Source organism: Somniosus microcephalus, chromosome 6 (genome assembly GCF_052327205.1).
Source record: "Somniosus microcephalus isolate GS21.2 chromosome 6, FLI_Smic_1.0, whole genome shotgun sequence".
NCBI lineage: Eukaryota > Metazoa > Chordata > Chondrichthyes > Squaliformes > Somniosidae > Somniosus > Somniosus microcephalus.
The window spans coordinates 211,515,585-211,535,234 of record NC_140992.1 but is presented as its reverse complement, the minus strand read 5'-3'; the positions used below and the strand labels follow the sequence as shown (position 1 = coordinate 211,535,234).

Below are 19,650 nucleotides of genomic sequence, written 5' to 3'. Positions count from 1 at the left end.
CTGTGCACGGGCAGTGCACAGTGCAGCGTCGGACATCTTGTATCACTCCGCACCATGCGGTAGCACAGAGACAAAGCAGGAATACAGCTAAGTAAAAGCAGTAACTAAAATGAGCTAAAAGTGTCTGTATTATTTATAGTATAAGAACACAAGGAGACACAACAGGAAGTAGCAGCAACAGACGCCAGTCTGAGTGCTGTGTTAATGCAGGAAGTGAATCGGCGTCTGAGAGCAGTTGCTTATGCCTCCAAATTGCTATCTGAGGTGGAGAAGGGATTCTCGACCTGTGAGCGGCACATGCTGGCCACATTTTGGGCAGTGAAGCATTTTGCCGTATTCACGGGGACCCAGCCCATCACTCTCCTCACCCACCACACACCAACCCATCTCCTGTTAGAAGGCCGAATTAAGCAGGGAACGGTGTCAAGCACTCGGGTAGCTACATGGACCCTACAGTTAAAAGGGATGAACCTGAAAGTGAAATTGATAAGCGATCCGAAATTAGTACCCAACCTTATATATAAGGGGGAACCCCACACCTGTACAGTCGAGGGATGTGGGAAACAGAAGGCGGATTTAAATCTGGTATCCACCCTGAGGAGAGAGACATATATGTGAATGGGTCTAGTTTTGTGGAAAAGGGGGAATGTAAAACAGGGTGTGGAATTTATGACCTACAGAAAGGAATGGAAGTGGCGATTAAGTTACCCACCACTCTTAGTGCTCAGCAGGCAGAGGTGGCAGCCATAACTTATGCGGTAACACATCCCACCGAATTTCCCCCCGCCCGCCCTATATGATCTGCTCTGACTCTATGTTTACATGTAATTCTTGCACGGAATATTTGGCGATTTGAACTAGAAGAGGTTTTAAGTCAGCATATGGCAAGCCACTGGTTACAGCGCCAATGCTGGCAACCATAGTGAAAGTCATAAGAAGGAGAGGCGAGGAATACTATATCCATAAGGCCAAAGCCCACTCTAAAGAACCCAGATGGGAGGGAAATAGGAAAGCAGATGAGCTTGCTAAAGTGGGAGCGGAGAGAGGGGTCCCGTGAGACCTGTATCAATCGGGAGTGGTAGCAGCCGTCACTCCGGCTGTTACTATTCCGCTTCCCCCTGATATCAAAACAATCCAGCTGACAGAGGTAGTGCTAAAAGCTGTCCTCAAGGAAAGAGAAGCAGGTCTGATTGTAGAAGGGCCTTATGGGGCCAAAGATGTAAACATCAGGGTAGGTATGTTGTTCAAAGGAGATAAGTGGATTGTGCCCAAAGGATACAGGGAGGAATTCAGGCAGTTGGCTCACGGGGGACCAGCGGCTGGACACCCTGGACCCGAAACGACCTGGAAACGGATTGAAGAGGTAGGGTGGTGGCCTCATCTGAGGGAAGACGTAGAAGATTACTGTAAAACCTGTTTAGTGTGTGCTGCTAACAATCCTGACCCACATAAAAGAAAGGCTCTCCTCGGAAACACCCGTCGACCAGAGGGACCGTGACAGTGTGTCCGGATAGATTTTATTGGACCCCTGCCCACCACGAAGAAGGGCAATAAATATTGTCTAGTCCTAGTGGACAATTTCACCAAGTGGGTCGAAGCTTTCCCGTGTAAGTCAGCTACAGCATTATGGACGGCCAAGACCCTAGTCAGGGAGGTATTTTCTAGATGAGGGCTTCCCCAAGTGGTAGAATCAGATCAAGAAAGTCATTTTACAGGTCAAGTAATGCAAGCCACCCTGAAATTGTTTGGAATTGAAGGGAAATGGCATGTGACCCACAATCCGCAGACATCAGGGATTGTGGAAAGAATGAACCGCACTTTGAAGTTGGCCCTGTGAAAGGAATTAAACGAACAGCACACTAAGTGGGATGAGATACTTCCCCTAATCCTTATGGGGATAGCTAGTAACAAATCCAAAGGAACGGGTCACTCCCCTCATGAACTGGTAACGGGGAGACCCATGCGAACCCCCACACACCCGTTGGTCCCCACTCTAATTGATAAACTAATTGAAGAAGTCACTTGGGACAAATTCCTGAGCAACCTGTGGGGAACTTTAAAGGAGCTGAACTTGAGAGCTGCCTACAACATTGGGAAGGCGCATCAACTACACCTGACTCCAAGTAAACCCCAGGAATGGGAGGTGGGAAGCCAAGTAATGGTACGAAACAATGCAAGGGTGGGAGCTTTTGAACCCCTCTACAAGGGACCGTATAACATTGTTGATAAAGTCAGTCCTATGGTATAGGCGGTTTAGTTACCTAAGAAAATCAAATGGTTTCTGTTGTGTATGTACCTTTAAGAGAAGAACTGATTCTATACTGCAGTACCGGCAGTGACCACCCCTGTATATAAAGCCATAGCAGGCTTCTGTACATCAGTCTTAAGTTACCCTCTGTTCAGTAAATACCTGTTTTATTGTTCTCCTGCAGTCCGTGTGTTATTAAGGCGCGGACACTACCGTGGCGACGAGCAGGTTCGAACTCACCTGCAGTACTGCATCACCTCACGGGGATCTTTCCCTGAGAAGAAGCTTTTGGAGGTCGAAGTCAGAACAACAGGCGTCGACCGCAGGCAACCACCCAAGGATCCATCGGAGTTCGGAGAGTTGCAGGAGAGGCGGTGGAGAGCTGGGCTTGGCTCCCCAGTCAAGGTGTTCCAGCAAATCGTGCTGGTAGCAGGTAGTGCGCTGATCCTTCCGGACTGTGGCGGGCTCGAGCTCGATCAAGCGGCTCTGCAAAGGGGCCGTGCAGCGTCGTCAGGAGGAAAAGAGAGAGAGAGAGGGTGGAGCGCACAGGGCGTGGTCGGTGCTCAAGAACCGGGCAACGTAGCGAAAATAAAACAAGGGGAAGGAAAAGTGAGACGCGCCGAAGCCGCGGGTCGCTGCCATTACACTGCAGAACGCTAGGAGCAGCGTGGCAGCAAGGGGAAGAAGGAAAAGCATGGGAGGCGCTATTTTATTCCATTGGGGAAGAAGGAAAAGCGCGGGAGGCGCCATTTTAAATCACCCAAGATGCCGAAAAGTGGCAGTATCACTGCTTTCGACAACGAGGTAGAAGACTGGACCACGTATGTAGAAAGAATTGAAGTGTACTGCAAGGCAAATGAGGTGGCCGATGGAAAGAAGGCGTCGGTATTATTAAATTTGATGGGCGTGAGAACGTACGGCCTATTGCGGAATTTAATTACCCCAGCTAAACCAATGGAGAAAAGTTTTGAAGAGATTGTTAATACCTTACAGGAACACCTAAACCCTACACCGCTGCTGATAGCAGAAAGATTCAAGTTCCATAAAAGGAACCAGCACAAAGATGAGAGCAATGCTGACTATCTTACGGAACTACGCAAGTTATCGAAGCACTGCCAGTTCGGAGCAGGACTGGCAGACACCTTACGGGATAAATTTGTCTGCGGGCTCCAGAGTAAAGGAACCCAGAAACGACTACTTTCGGAAAAGGACCTGACGCTAGAACAGGCTTTCAGCGTGGCAGTATCCTACGAAGCAGCAGCACGGGGAGCTGTGGAAATACAACAGAAACCATAAGAATACAGCGCTAACGAAATGGCGTATGGAGCAGAAAAGTGCTATCGCTGCGGCAGAACAACCCATGATCAGAAGTACTGCTGGTTTAAGGACAAAGTATGCAGGCAATGTGGGAAAATGGGACATATAGCAAGAGTCTGCAGGTCGGGAAAGAAAACCAACACTACAAGAACTACTAAGGAAAAGTACAAGAAAGTAAAGAAATTGACAGACAGTAGTTCGGAAGATCAGGAGAGTGATAAGGACTCCGGGAGCAGGAGACTAAGTTGTCTAAAGTTACACAACGTGATTGCAAAGGAGGATCACCGAACCATTTGGGTCACCCTCATGATAGCAGGGTCTCCAGTAAAGATGGAATTGGACACAGGATCAGCCCTAACTGTCATGAATCAACGAGACTATGAGCGGCTATTCCCACACATACCCTTGAAGGAGACGTCCATTGTATTGAAGACATACACAGGGCAAAAAGTCTACCCCAGAGGAAAAATAAGGGTGCCAGTTGAATACAACGGCAAGGAAACACAGAAACTGTATCTATATATACTACCAGATGGAGGACCACCATTATTGGGACGTGAATGGATCCAAAAAATACAATTGGATTGGCATTCCATTCAGGCGCTAACTGTGACTGATAAAAAGGATGATGACGTCACACCTGGACGACTGTCAAAGATTCCAACTGACGCAAAAGAGGTGTTCCAACAAGGACTTGGGACTCTAAAAGGAGTAACGGCAATGATAAAAATCGAAGATAACGCAAGCCCAAAATTTTTTAAGGCCAGACCGGTACCTTACACAATCGGCCTAGCCGTTGAAGCAGAGCTGGAGAGCCTGGAGCATTCGGGTGTGCTGTCCAAGGTGGACTGGAGCGAGTGGGCCACACCCATCGTTCCTGTCATGAAGAAATCATTGAGCAGCACGCCTGGGGAGCCGAAGAAGGTTCGCATCTGTGGGGACTTCAAGGTAACTGTGAACCCAGTCCTGCACACAGCACAATATCCACTTCCATGGATAGAAGATATTTTCGCCTCACTATCTGGAGGGAAACGCTTTACAAAGGTTGATCTGGCCCAAGCGTATCTACAAATGGAGGTGGAAGAAGCATCTAGGAAATACCTCACGATAAACACTCACAAAGGCCTTTACCAGTACAATCGACTGGTATTCGGGGTAGCATCAGCCCCGGCTATTTGGCAGAGGGCGATGGAACAAGTCCTGCAAGGGATCCCGGGGACCCAGTGTTATTTGGACGACATCCTGGTTACGGGCGAAAATGACAGTGAACACCTTGCCAACCTGGAGCAGGTGCTCATGAGATTACAGGAATATGGGCTACGAGCCAACCGCCCCAAATGTGAGTTCTTCAGGTGACAAATCTCGTATTGTGGCCACATGTTTGATGAGGAAGGGTTGCATATGTCGCCGGACAAGATTGAGGCTGTAGTCAAAGCTCCAGCACTGGAAAATGTTTCGCAACTGAGGTCGTTCCTCGGGTTGGTGAACTACTACCATAAGTTCTTGCTGAATTTATCTACAATTCTGCACCCACTGAATGCCCTGCTGCAAACTGGAGTAACATGGAAATGGAGTGATGAGTGTAAGCGTGCCTTTCAGAAATGTAAATGCCTAATCACTTCAAAAGAAGTATTGGCCCACTACAATCCAACACTACCGATTCGGTTGGCATGTGATGCATCTCCCTATGGCATCGGAGCGGTGCTGTCACACAAATTCCTTGACGGCTCAGTGAGGCCAATAGCCTTTGCGTCGCGCTCATTAACCTCAGCCGAGCGTAACTACGCCCAGATTGACAGGGAGGCCCTCAGCCTGGTGTGGGGAGGTGAAGAAGTTCAATCACTATCTGCACGGGCAGAAATTCACCCTACTGACTGATCATCAGCCCCTGGTCTCCATTTTTAACCCAAAGAAGGGCGTTCCGGTGATGACGGCGCTACGGCTGCAAAGATGGTCACTTTTTCTAGGGGCACATCATTACGACATAGAGTACAAGGGTACGAAACAGCATGGAAATGCTGATGGGCTGTCGCGCCTACTGTTGCCTATGGTAGAGGAAGCACCTGCAGTGGACCCTGTTGAGATATTCCATGCGACCATAGTCAAATGTCTACCTGTTACAAACTCAAGTATAGAGAAGGAAACCCGAAATGACCCGACACTCTCTCGGGTCTATGATTTGACGGTGAAGGGATGGCCAGCACATGGTGACTCACTGTTGCCAGCATTCTCGCCAAGGAGAGAACAGCTGTCAGTGTGCCGGGGGACCTTGATGTGTGGATCCCGAGTGGTAATTCCACCCAAGTTGAGAGATAGAGTGCTCAATGAGCTTCATGAGGGTCATCTGGGAGGGGTAAAAATGAAGTCCCTAGCCAGGGCGTTTGTGTGGTGGCCGGGAATCGATAAAGAAATCGAGGATATGACCAAGAGATGCACAGGATGCCAGAAGGTCCAAAACGCTCCACCACAGGCCCCGCTACATCCATGGGAGTGGCCCTCATCTCCATGGCAATGGGTGCACATTGATTTTACTGGTCCATTTATGGACTCAATGTTCCTAATCGCTGTGGACGCACTCGAAATGGCCAGATGTCATCAAAATGTCCTCCACCACCACGGAGAAAACTATTGCAGTCCTACGGACCATCTTCGCCAGGAATGGCTTGCCAGAACAGATTTGCTCCGACAATGGGCCACAGTTTGTTTCAGAGGATTTCCGGAGGTTTCTGAGGAATAATGGGGTGAAGCATTACACATCTGCCCCATATCATCCAGCCACAAATGGATTGGCTGAGAGGTTTGTTCAGACCTTTAAAAAGGCAATAAAGGCAATGCATAATGACGACATACCACTACAACACAAGGTGGATAATTTCTTGTTTGCTTACCGGAATGCGACACATGCAGTCACCAACCAAGCTCCAGCCATAATGTTCTTCAACCGAAGGCTAAGATGTCACCTGGATTTGCTGAAACCAAACATAAGACGAGATGTTGAGGATAAGCAATTCCAGCACATAAATAAGAAGCCAACCAGGAGCTTCAAGATAGGGCAACCAGTCTTGGCCCGCGACTACCGAACAGAAAAATGGCAGCCAGGAACGATATGCACACAGCAGGGACCACTAATGTACACAGTGGACGTTGGAGAGAGCATCGTGAGATGCCATGCTGACCAGATTCTAGAGTCACAGGAACAAGCCAAACCCATACCACGAGCAGGTGCACCTGGTAATCAACCTGAAGTACAGATTGCGTCTACCTCAGAAGCAGTGGTACTGGAAGCTGATGAACCAACCAATGACAATGAGCCAGAATCGACTCCACCGCAAGAACAGGATACTCGAGAAAGGCGCTATCCAGTCAGTATCAGGAAGCCTCCTCAAAGACTGAACTTATAAATGATTATTTCAGTTGATGTATATAGTACAGAGAAAATTGTAATTGTAATTAGTTATTATTTATTTGTTAAATGAATGTTATGTACTGTTTATCTAAAAGGGGAGGAATTGTTGTGTATGTACCTTTAAGAGAAGAACTGATTCTATACTGCAGTACCGGCAGTGACCACCCCTGTATATATAGCCATAGCAGGCTTCTGTACGTCAGTCTTAAGTTACCCTCTGTTCAGTAAATACCTGTTTTATTGTTCTCCTGCAGTCCGTGTATTATTAAGGTGCGGACACTACAGTTTCACATTAACCAGATGAAGCTTTTTCAGCCCACAAGCAGGTCAACAAGACAGCAAGCCACAATCATGAGCATGGTGAGACTGACTCAGCCGCTCCAATGGGATGATGATGAAGGGGTGCCTAATGCACCACCCCCACCTGAGGCACCTCCGCGTACAGTATGGTGGTTACGATCTGAGACAACGACCTTGGAAACGGCCAAGGCGGTACAGTGAATAGTCAGCGCAAAGTCTAAAAGGCCAATGGTGGGAAGAAGGGAGGCAGGACTGGGAGTAACACTCCATTTTGTTCCCCTCTTCCACAGGCCAGAACAGGGCAGAGAAAATGGGGAGGCTATTTTGGTTGCTGTGTGGCATAGCGCTCCATCTCGAAAAGGCAGGAGGAACACAAGGGGAAGCATCCAGTGATTCAAGTTACGACAGTCAGATTACCATTGCCCCCATAGCTCCACCCAAGGTATCGCTCAGGAGGTTACCCTCCAACCCATCAAGGGTATGTGTGACACAAGTTGTTCAGGAATAGTACGGGTAACCACATACGAAGAAGGGAGGGGAATATGTGTAAAGTGTAAGAGTGGGACTGTGAACCAGCCGCGTATATGATTCATTCAGGCAAAGGTGGGTGACACTACTAGTTACCGCCAGATAGGGGATCCTTGGGGACATAATGGGAGCCCAACTCAATTGGAAGACAATGGGGAAACCATGTTGTGCTGGCCACGGTGGTGGCAGGAGCACAAGGGAATCTATGGATGCATAAACCCTTCGGGGACGCTATCAAACCTTACTTTTGTATCCGCAGAGCCACTCTGTAGAGCTCCTGTCCGCTATATAGGTGGGAAAAATATTCAAGCAAATGGAATAGATGACAGAGGTCCCTGTAAGAATTTGCAATAATTTACAGTTCTGAAGATTAATTTTTTTGATTAAAGAATCCCTGGGCAATGTGCCTTTAAATTTTCCAGGGATAAGAAATGGCCCTCAGACCGCATGGCCGAAGACAAAAGGACTTGGAAGCAGATTGTGTGTGTGTCTGTGAAAAAGGGGTGATCAAAGATGGCTGCCCGACCTCGTGTCAGAACACAGAGACAATCGACATGAAAAAGGAGGATCAAAGATGGCTGACTAAACTGCCAATCAAAGGCAGTTCGGGGAGTTCCCTCCCTGCAGAGACAATCGATGTTTGTTTACAGGAACTGCTACTTTGTGTACACAAGGGATTATCCACTTCAGACTGCGGTTTCGGGTGACCACAGAACAATGGCCTTCTGTTTACACTCCTCCCAAGCTGTTTACATAGTAATACAGCTCCATTCAAAACCCATCAGGATGAATGGAAATGGTTCAATAGCCCATCACACACAATGAAGACACATCCAAACTGCAGCTTTACATTGAAAGCTCAGCACAGAAGAGACATTTGAACTAAGAAAAGGAACAGTTTAAAATGAATGTGTTTGGATGAATCACCCATTACTGGACAATGAGGCAGTTGGATCACTTTTGTTTTAGCCCAGAAACCTCCGGAACTGAGCGGGCCCCAAAAGGGGGTATAAAAGATAGCTTCCCAGAAGCATCTCGCTCTCTCTGGCCTTGCCTCCGTGTGCCTCTACAGCGTGGGAGTCTGCCTGTGGAAGCGAAACACCAGCAGTTTACTTTTAAAACACTGGGGTGTTTTTCACTTCAGGGCAGTGAAGATCTTAGTTCGCAGGGCACGGAGCTGGCATTACAGTGGTGAGCATATATTTTTCTGGCCTTCCACAAGGCAACTTAGAATAGGTATAGGGGTGGGAGTAAAGTGGGAATTTCGTTAGAATTGTGATTTTAGTCGATTTCCCTCATTGCGTCCATTTTTCCTCCCCTATTTAAGTAAGACAGTGTTGCACCTAGCAGAGAAGTGCTATAGTGAACACTGGATTCGGTATTGAAACCTGTATTAAAAGGGAGCAGCTGTTTTAAAGTACTGTATTTAAAACTGTATTAAAAGGGGTGTTGCACCAAGCAAAGGAGTGTTGTGGTGAATGCTGTTAGCTGTTTTTAAAGTAACTGTATTAAAGTGCTGTGTTTTTAAGTAAAAGCCACTAAGCTAAGGTGCTGTAGTGAGTAAAGGGTCTTTTAAGTAAAAGGTACTGGATTTAAAATAAAAGCAGTGTTGCACTGAGCAGGGAGCCCTCTAGTGGACACTGAGTGTACTGCGTGTATTAATCAAAGGAGAGTTGCACTGAGTAGGGAGCCCTCTAGTGGATACTATGTGTACTGCGTTTAAGGAAAAGTGTTGTACCAGGCATAAGAGCCATATCGATTATTTTAAGTTGTTTCTTTCTTTTGTTTTCAATAAATACTGCTCTGTTTTGCACCCAAACCACGAGTCACATTGTTTTCTGTCCACATCACCACTGAATAAGTCCGTGGGTCAGAACTCAGGAATAGGGGAGTGCTTCGAAACTGCAAGGGGTCCCTGGAGCAGCTCAGAGGCTTCTGACTGGCCAGAGACAAATAACCCCCGCCAGCCCCTGCTAATTCCTTACATCCCTACCAATGGTTGTGGATGGGGAGGGAAGGCCATGTGGGGGTTCGAAGGGTCGCACACATTATCATGTGCTGGAATGTAAATACAGAATAATACACACAGTGGAATTGAAAATCCATCTTAAACGTCCCCCCCCCCCCCGCACACAAATAAAACACAACCGTGGGAAGAACAATAGGAAACCCAGGTTGTCTGTCCCAAACACATTCCCTGGCCGACAAATGGGTTAGTGGTAATCCCAACTTGGATGATATTGTACCATGATGTGCATCATGAGGTGGTGCCTGTGATATTAAATCTGACCGAGGTGGGAATACCGAACTGGTGCAAAGCAGAAACAGCGCGGTTATATGGGAGAATGGTATGGGAATTAATAAAAGGATTTTGGGAAAGAGCCAGCTCAACTTTGGCAGAATCAGACTTAGACCCATTATATCACAAGGGCTCAGGTGATGGTAATGGATTTAACAATAATTTTGGGAAAAATACTGAGGTCACTGAAGGAAACAACGTTGGTTACAGGGTTAGAGGGGACCATATCAGAACACGACGGGGTCTGATAAATGATGCAGCCACTGTTTTTAATACCGGAACCTCCCTCATGAATAGCCTTGATTTGGCTGATTTGGATCAATCTGTAAAGGCAGTTATAAACCATCTAAAGGAAATTCTGAATAAAATGAATGGTCTGGAACAAGAGGAATTGAAGGAGGACCAAATTATGACCATTCATCTGCAGGACATGGTTAACTATTTAGAATCCCATGCTAAAAAGATAAACCAAATTTTAAAGGAGAATCTGAATGCCTCTAGTGAGGCCGCGTGAAATGATATTTGTGTAATGTATGGATCCTGGTTAGTGGAACAAGCCCGTGATAACCTGCAGAGCATTGCTGAGGGGAAGCTTCCCTTGTGGATGACTGATCGACATCTGACGGCAATGTCCACTTGTCAATTTACCATAACTATGTGCCAAATCAGGGGGTTAGTACAGGTGCACCCGGTAAAACACAAATTTCATTTGCAGGAACAAAATGACATTACCTTATTAGGGATGGTATTGTATTATCCCATCCTGCACGAAAAGGCAACCCCAAATCCTCTATTCCACGTAGAGAATATAGGAGTACGTCAGGGAGACCACTTAGTAAGGTATGACAAACCCCCGCAGTACGTGATCCGGGTGGATGGGACCACTTGGGTTTGTATTCTGGTAATTACTTGTAACCTCTTGTTGATTTTTATTATTTTGTGTTGTCTGTTCCACGGGCCTGAACTCCATAAACTGTCAGACAATCAGAACATCTTACAGTGGACAGCTAGCAATTGAAAATCACCCCCACGATGAAGCACTGAACACACTGTGATTTCATACTAGACTCACACACAAGCAGTGATGGGGAGAAGAACTGTAACAAGAAAAATATGTTTGCAGAAAAGGGTTGAAAAAGAGAAGCCAAATGTGTGTGAAAAGTATTTATTAACTGTACAGTAACCATCGACTTGATTTGCTTTATCAATTAAGGATAGACCAGGAGATTGATACTCAACCTTCAGACTCATCCTTTAGCTCTAGTCTGACTTTCATGCAGTGAAACAATACACATATATGCATTAATACATATAAAGATACACATTAACAATAACTGCATTAATGATATATTAATGCTTTAATTTGTGGCAATATTTGTTATTTTAGCACCGAACAAATACAGTGGAATGTATTAAAGAACAGCTTTGATTAGCTCAAATCTTGCTTGAGAACCATATACTGTAACTATATGTAGAAAATTATTCCCACTTACTACAGTGGATCTCATTATATGCAAGATGTTTGCACAACACCACATCCCAGTTAAGTCCTATTAAAAGCACATCATCTTCAAGAAAAAGCATTTACAAAGAGATAAAGCTAAATTACAGTGAAATGTACCTCTACATTACTTGCATGTGATGGCATCATCATAAAAATGAAGCACAAAGCAACTTTGCCAACCCAGGTTTTCCATGAAGGCAGTGCCCTTTTAAGATTACATTTTAAGACAGTCATTCAGATAATGCTCATTTAAGATAAACCTTCTAATTTCCTAAATTTCTACTATCCCTTCACGACATGTAATTTGCACACATAAAAGAAAGACTTGCATTTCTATAGTATCTTTCATGACTTCAGGATGTCCCAAACAGCCAATGAAGTAGTTTTGAAATGTAGTCACTGTTGTAATGTATGAAACATGTCAGCAAATTTGTGCAAGGTCCCAAAAATAGCCATGCGATAAATGACCACATAATCTGTTTTAGTGATGTTGGTTGACGGATAAATGTTGACCAGGAAAACTCAACTGCTCTTCTTCAAAATAAAGCCATGGGATCTTTTACATCTATCTGAGAGAGCAGCCAGGGCCTTGGTTTACATCTCATCCAAAAGACAACACTGCACTGATATATCAACCTAGATTACATACTCAAGTCTCATGGAGTGGGACTTAAACCCACCACCTTTGGGACTGAGAGGTGAGAGTGCTAGCACTGAGCCACAACTCACAGATGCAAAGGTAAACTGCCTGAATTACCCTTTTAATGTCATTAGATGCCAGCAGCATGTTGAAAGTATGCTGCATTGAAGTATTTATAAACCATTGCTGACGTATGGGGATTAACAATTTTATTCTGAGGAAATCTTCCCCACCGTGACAAAAAAACAGTATTCCTTGGATGCTCTGTTTTTATCATTAATATTAAATTAAATTAAATAGCATATCAGATTATTTTTCTTTCTGCCAAATGGGGCTGGATTTTCTCAGCGGTGTCAGGATGGTGGCGGGAGAGCTGGTTGCCGGGTTCTGGTCCTGCTCCCGGCTGCAGCCACTCTGTCAAAGAGATTTTCCCTTGATTAGCCTTGTTAAGCCCGGCCTGTGGGCTTCCCGGCCAATTAACAGGAAGCGGGTCTGATGATGTCATTTGATGACACATCATCAGCCGGTTTCCTTAAAGGGACCACGGCCAATTGAGTTTGACAGTTGTTCTGTCAGTGTTTTACAGCATTGAGGTGCTGCAAACACTGACAAGCACTGCACAGACATGGATGGTTGCACCCAGGCTCTCCAAAGACTCCCTCCATATGCTTATGGAGGGAGTCACAGCACACAGGGAGGTTCTCTTCCCTTCCAGGGGTGGAAGATACCTCTCCAGGAGATCAACGCAGCCTGGTTGCGCATAGCACAGGAGGGGAAAAGCAGGGATGTCATCAGGAGTCCCTGGCTGCAGCGGTGCCAACCTTTCAATGATCTCAGTGGATCACGAAACATTACTGCAAAGCCACACTCAAACTAATACCTGCTGTGCCGCTCAGCACATCCCCATCACTCTGCCTTCTATACCCTACTCCTACACATCCTTACTCACACCAACTTACCTTGCACCTCCAGCCATCCCTCTCTATCTACATTATCACTTGCCCATCTCACTAGCCACCCCTCACACTCACCCTCATCCTACTGCAAGCATACCAACTAACAACACACAAGGATAGGCACTTGAGAGGTTTAGCCAATGTTCATATGAAGTTTCTGGTAATGTGTTGTCATACAGTGAAATCATTATTTTCAACACTTCATCTTATTGGACAGATCTGTGCGCACCTTGAGAAGTGTTTTACTGAGTTCCAGTGAATGTTGAGACATAACTGCACCCGCCGCGCCCCCCCCCACCCCCCCCGCCGCCCCGGCTATAGTGATGAGTGTGAATGGAATGGCTTGGCCATTAAAGGGATGCTTTATGGTGCTGGTGTGGGGTGGTGTCAACCTGGCGCATCATGTGGCAGCCAGGGTGTACAGCATCAAGTGAAGTAAATCTGGCCATGGTGTGGCCATCGCTGGCCTCCCAGGCAGCAATGTTGTCAGGGGCTGATGCCCTCTGTCCTGTGCAGCATCAGGTGATGGTGGAGAAGGTTGGTGGTGTTGTTGGTGCTGCTGGTGTGCCTGGTGATGTTGGTGTTGGGGCTGATCGTGGAAGGAATCAGAGGAGCAAGTTGAGATAGTTTCAAGGGCACCGATATTGCTGCAATAGATGGCAGCTGCACGTAAAATGACAGAAGCGATCTGTCAATGGTGAGAGAGGTTGTTCCAATGAGGTGGCACTGGACATACGGTTGCCTCTAAACACTTGCAAGCTAAAGACATTTCTATATGTCTTTCAAATGAAGTAACCAACAGTTTCTGTGCTCTGAAACTGACCATCTGCAACATGACATCCTTCCCACCACTTCTGCAGTTGTCAGCTTATCAGATACATCAGAGCAGACTCAACTCATGACAGAGTGAGCTGGCGTGTTCCCCGAGCAGCAGGTAACCCGTGGGGGAGAACGTAAAATTGGAAGGAAGCCTCAAAATAGCATTAAATTGGCTGTTAACAAGCCATTTAATAATCTCAATTATCTCCCCCGCCGCTTGGTCAGTTCTCCATTGACAGACCCAGCACCTGGGAGACTCGCGTGGAGGCAGGTTGACAGCAGGTTTCCTACCCACTGTCAAACTTTGCTATTTTGACAGCGGACCCGCTTCCAAACCCGTCCTCTGAGCGCCGGCAAAATCCAGCCCATAATTATCTTTAACAAATTATTAGCTACAGAATGAATCTGTATCTTTGTTCATATCATTGCATGTACATAGCGCGGTCCCTTTAAGAATGAGACCAAACGCGATGACGTCATCACGTTGATCACATGATCCTCCAGCGGCGGGAAAACGTGATGACGTCATGACGTCAGGCTGGGGAGCCGCCCTAGCCAGTCCTCGTGGAGCCAGCAAAAAGTACAGACCTGTAATGTAGTTCTCCTGTGTTTTTGTTTTAAACTCTGTTGATTAGTATTAAACATCGTTTGTTTGATAGACTGACTCGACCTCAGTCCTTCAGTTAGGAATCTAGCCATTCCTACACTAGTACATTTACAAACACAACAAATGTTCTGTCGATGATTTCAATATTGAAGCATTAGAATTCACTATAATAAGTACACCTTTACTTTAATATAAGGCAGCGGTTAGTCTAATGTTAATAAAGCCTGGTTATATAGTTATATGGCTTCAATCTAACAGCATGTAAGTAACTTAGCTCTATGCAAATTGCTCTATGCAACACAGTAAGCAAATAAAAGGGAATCAGCAGTTTTTTAAAGTTAATTTAAGAAGCATTTTCAAGAGAAGAACAGTCATTATGTTCTTATTCTTTGCTTCTGCTTTCTAAAAGTCAGCATTAAGACTAGCCACGGCATGCATTTTTTTGTTATTTTTTATAATGTAGAAAATGAGCATGATTCATCATGCTGCAAGTTCAACTCACTATGAAAGTGATGTACCCATGCACAGTCTGGTCGTATGGTTTAGTATTGGACCTACAATCCAATCCTGACTGTATGTGAAGTGTGACTGTTCTCTGTGCATCTTTTCCCATTTTCTTACAAGATAATAGACAGAATCCTCCTCAGCGGGACAGGTGGCAGAGGACATCTGAAAAAGCTGCACCCAGTTGGAAGATCATCATGGATTAGTTGCTTTTATTTAGAATGCTTGTTTTCTATCTTTGGTGATATAATCATCAGTAATGGATTTATAATCGTGTGTAAGAATTAAATGCAAAAGTCTGTAATGATCAACTGTATGCAATGGTAACCTGAATTATATTAGACATGCAACCCTTTTGCTTATAATTAAAGTCTGTGAGTAAGCTGTAACCCAGACAGCCTGGGGTGAGAAAGAGGACTGCTATAGTCAAATAGGGAAGCTATTGGGTGAATTAATGAAAGTTGGATATTAGCCAACAGTAAGACTGAGGCATAGAGTGGAGCTAGCTATGGGAACCAGGGTCGGTTATAGTTGCAACCGTGTTGGAATGTTATGATATCTGGCAGTGAGCTAAAACTTAGGCCTGTCACAGGGGCATCAAGGGCACAGTATCTCTACAGTATGGAGACATGTTCTTTTTTGTTGCCATAACTACCCCAGATATGAGTTTTGATGGTCAAAACATGATGTAAGGGGGTCATAAGACCAGGCTCTGAGTAAGCAAAGGTGCTGTGGACATGGCATCTTTATGATTGGATTTTGGGGAATTGGGTTTAAGCCAATGAGTGGTTCAGTAAGACTCCATAGGTTTTGAATAGAGTAAGGGTATAAGAATGGGCTCTCAACAGCCACAAAGGGTAGAAGATTTCAGAAAGGGTAGAAGATTTCAGGAAGAATCCAGGGGACACTCGAGAAACAGATGAGAGACCAGAGACAAGAGACACAGGATCCAGTCTACTCACAGTTGCGACTTCTACCCAGAGCATAACAGAGTAATATATGTCTCCATTATACTCTGTAAACTGCTGCTCAAATACTGTAACGTATTAAGTCTTGCTTGTGCTGAATGAAGTTAAATCACTGTCACCAATATGGGTCAACTTCGAATCATTCGGAACCCTGGGATCTTACACAGTCAGCAGAAGCCCGGCAATCAGGCAATCAAAGGCGTCCACTCGAGCTGCCATTGACAGGACATGGCTCTGACTGACCCTGCCCTCCTAAGTGAAGAAAAGGCATGGCAACAATCAATGATTAGTAAGAGGGTAAAATTCTGTCGTTATTGTTAAAGAGCACACTTCTGAAGAGAAATTAATTTTATTTAAATATCCCTCCATTAGCAGAGCTGAACGTTGGCAGCACAAATGTAAGAATTTAAATATAATTAGTTACCTTGCAGTAAGATTCAACACTCCACTCCCAAGCATATAGTAGTGGGGTTCCCTTGCTCTAGGTAGTGGAGTTTGGTTAACGCAACTGCCAAATGACGCACCGAGCAGAGAGAAGTTTGTCATCTGAAGGCAAAGCAAAACAGACGCCACGCCAGTGAAATGAGGGCTGCTGCCACACACTTGCACCATGTAGCCATAGGAAAATCCCTGACTCAGGCCTTTTCACCCTACCAGCAAGTGGTGGATGAATGGTAGCAAGTAACCTGAAGGGGACAACTGGCAAAGCTCAAAGGAAAAGATCATCAAAATCCCACCGCAATCTTAATAATAATCTTAATTATCTAATAACTTTGCTGAAGATATTAGCTAGCAAATCAGTTAGGGCAAAGAATGTTTGCGAATAGCAATGACGCAGCACATTGGGTGACCAGTGATTGGCACCACGGAGTGAGTGCTCCACACTACTCATTTCTCTATCTCAGCTGCATCATTGTGGGGAGGTTTCAACCCCAGATGGAAGGAGGGTGAATACACGGGCCACCCCCCACACAGGCTCTCATGTAGGCCCAGAAGCTTCCTACTGTCTTGGCAAAAGTTGCTACATGGCGGGGAGTTGGGGGAGGGGGGATGGGGGATTAGGGGCAGTGGAGAGAGACTGAGGGGAATATTAAAATCAAAAAGGTTCATTGTAGAAAAAAAAACTTTACCAAGTTTTCTTCTGTTGAAAAAGACAAATGACAGTTTAAATATCCTGTACAGAATACATCTCATCCATAGTGACACTCATGTCTTTTCTTGTGGTATCCGTAGATTCTTTTCTAGATTCTTCTTTAAGAGAGTGGGTCAGCTGGTCAAATAACTTGGCCAGGGCTGACAGTCGAAAGCCACTATGGATATTCCGAGCAGCAAATGCATAAAGTACAGGATTGATGCAGCTGTTAATGAAAGCTAAAGCTCCAGTAATGAAGACGCCAATCCCATAGACTTCACTTAATGTGTCTGACATGCTTTGATTCTCGGTCATCAGTGCTATGACTGAAATCACATTTAAAACGTGGTGAGGCACCCAGCAGATGAAAAACACAATCACTACGCTGCCAATCACCACCCCTGTTCTGTTTTGAGTATTAAAGGTCATGCGTTTTACTCTCCTCCCAATGCAAATGTAGCAAACAGACAGCACCAAAAAGGGAAGTGCGAAAGAGACCACCACTTGCAACACCGTGCACAAGATTTCCTGCTCGTTGGTGTCGAATTCCATAGACATGCATTGCTGCCGCCCGTCGGCATCAACATCCAGAACCTGGTACATCAGCACCGGAACCGAAAAGAGAAAAGCCAGAACCCAGACCACGAGCACCACCTTAACGACAACCTTGTTTCTGCGCCATCGCTGCATGGCAAACGGGTAGATGACAGCCATGAAGCGCTCAACACTCATCACCGTGACGAGGAAGACGCTTACATACATGTTGGAGTAGATGAGGTAGCACAAGATTTTGCAAAATGTTTCTCCAAAGGCCCAGCCGTGCACGAAAGCATAGATCCACAGAGGCAAGGTGATCAGAACAAGCACATCGGCTATTGCCAAGTTCAGGATCAGCACGACGGTGGGAGATCTCTGCCTCTGCATGGTGGAAAGTATAATCCAGATGACTAGCGCATTCCCCGGGACTCCGACGAGGAAAGCCAAGCTCAGGATGATGCTGGCCACTGCATTTTGTGCTACGAACGACTGATCCGTTCCGTTGTTACTCAACTCCATCCAAGCTGTCTTGAAATCCTCTTCAACCTAAGCAAACAGTTACTTTCATACTTTTCTTATCGGAGCTACTTCCTCTTTTAAACTGAATCATGCTAAGCCACCGCAAGCTCTGACGAAAGATCATTGACCTGAAACGTGGGCTTGATTTTAATAGCCCTGAGGAGGCAGGTTTGGAGGCGGGCCTGTTGGGAAGATAGGGAAAAATGGCATCAGGCACCCAACCCGCCTCCATCCCACCCCCACCTGATTTTCCTGAGTGTCTGTTTAGCCGCTCCCAAACTGACCCATCTCCAACCGGTGGGACAGGTAGTTAAGGCAGTTAACAGTCTGTTAACTGCCTTGCTAATCCTATTTTCATAGTGGTTTCCCATTTTCCTGCTTCTGGCTCCTGTTTCCCGACTAGTCAGGAACAGGCCAGGTTCAAGGAGACGAATTGCTGGAGGACATGATTTGTATTCATTGGTGGAGCACTTTAAAAGCGCCCCTGAAACATGGCTGACTTTCAAATGCAACAACTTTGCTGTTGTAGGTATGGGATAAGATTTTGCACATCTACTGACCTCCTGACTGTTCATGCTGACACCCATCTGCAGTGTGACCTGAATGGAATTATTTCAAGACACTTCGACTGTGCGCTTGTGTGGTAAACCACGTTCACTATCGTATCACTGTTAGTAGTTAGCACTGTTCACCACTGTTCGTTATAACTGTATCACTGACCACTATTGTATCACGGTACGAGGTCGCCTCTTGCCACACTGCTATACCTGGGATGACCACTGCCGACTCCGCCTTGGCTCCACCCACCAGGCCAGGTATAAAGGTGAGCGACTGGCTGGTATTCCTCCTGCTTGGATCGGATCACCCACGAGAGTGGGCTCTGTTATTTAGTCAATAAAAACCTTTAGTCACCTTCGTAACTCTTCGCCTTTTATTGGAGGAATTGATAGGTATATCAATTTTATTGACTAAATTTAATGATGTCCGACAACGAGTCACAACCGGCGGAGGAGCCACCAGCGCAGCTCCCAGGAGCACAGCCACACCAGCCAGCTTGGCTGCGAGCCCTCAGACCGCCGTACCTGGACCTGAACCCACGAGCAGCAAACTCAGCCGCAGACTTTAAACACTGGCTGGTCTGCTTCGAATCATACCTGAGAGAATCCAGCGTCCCTCAGGCATCCAAACTAAGTGTCCTGCAGGCACAACTGAGCCCGAGAGTATACACTCTCATCGAGGACATGACTACCTACGAGACCGCCATCAACCTGCTGAAACAGAAGTACCGGACCCCGGTAAACTACATGTACGCTAGGCACCTCCTAAGATCACGGCCGCAACAGCCAGGAGAATCAGTAGCCGAATT

General features: G+C 46.0%; 1 protein-coding gene across 1 annotated transcript; it reads right to left on the bottom strand.

Annotated features, from left to right (window-relative positions):
• Positions 1 to 13,524: 13,524 nt before the first annotated feature.
• Positions 13,525 to 18,297, bottom strand: LOC147116437 (leukotriene B4 receptor 1-like). The gene has a single exon (XM_085991357.1). It carries the CDS (start codon positions 18,282 to 18,284, stop codon positions 17,262 to 17,264), a length of 1,023 nt encoding a protein of 340 aa, XP_085847483.1. The 5' UTR covers positions 18,285 to 18,297; the 3' UTR covers positions 13,525 to 17,261.
• Positions 18,298 to 19,650: the final 1,353 nt, after the last annotated feature.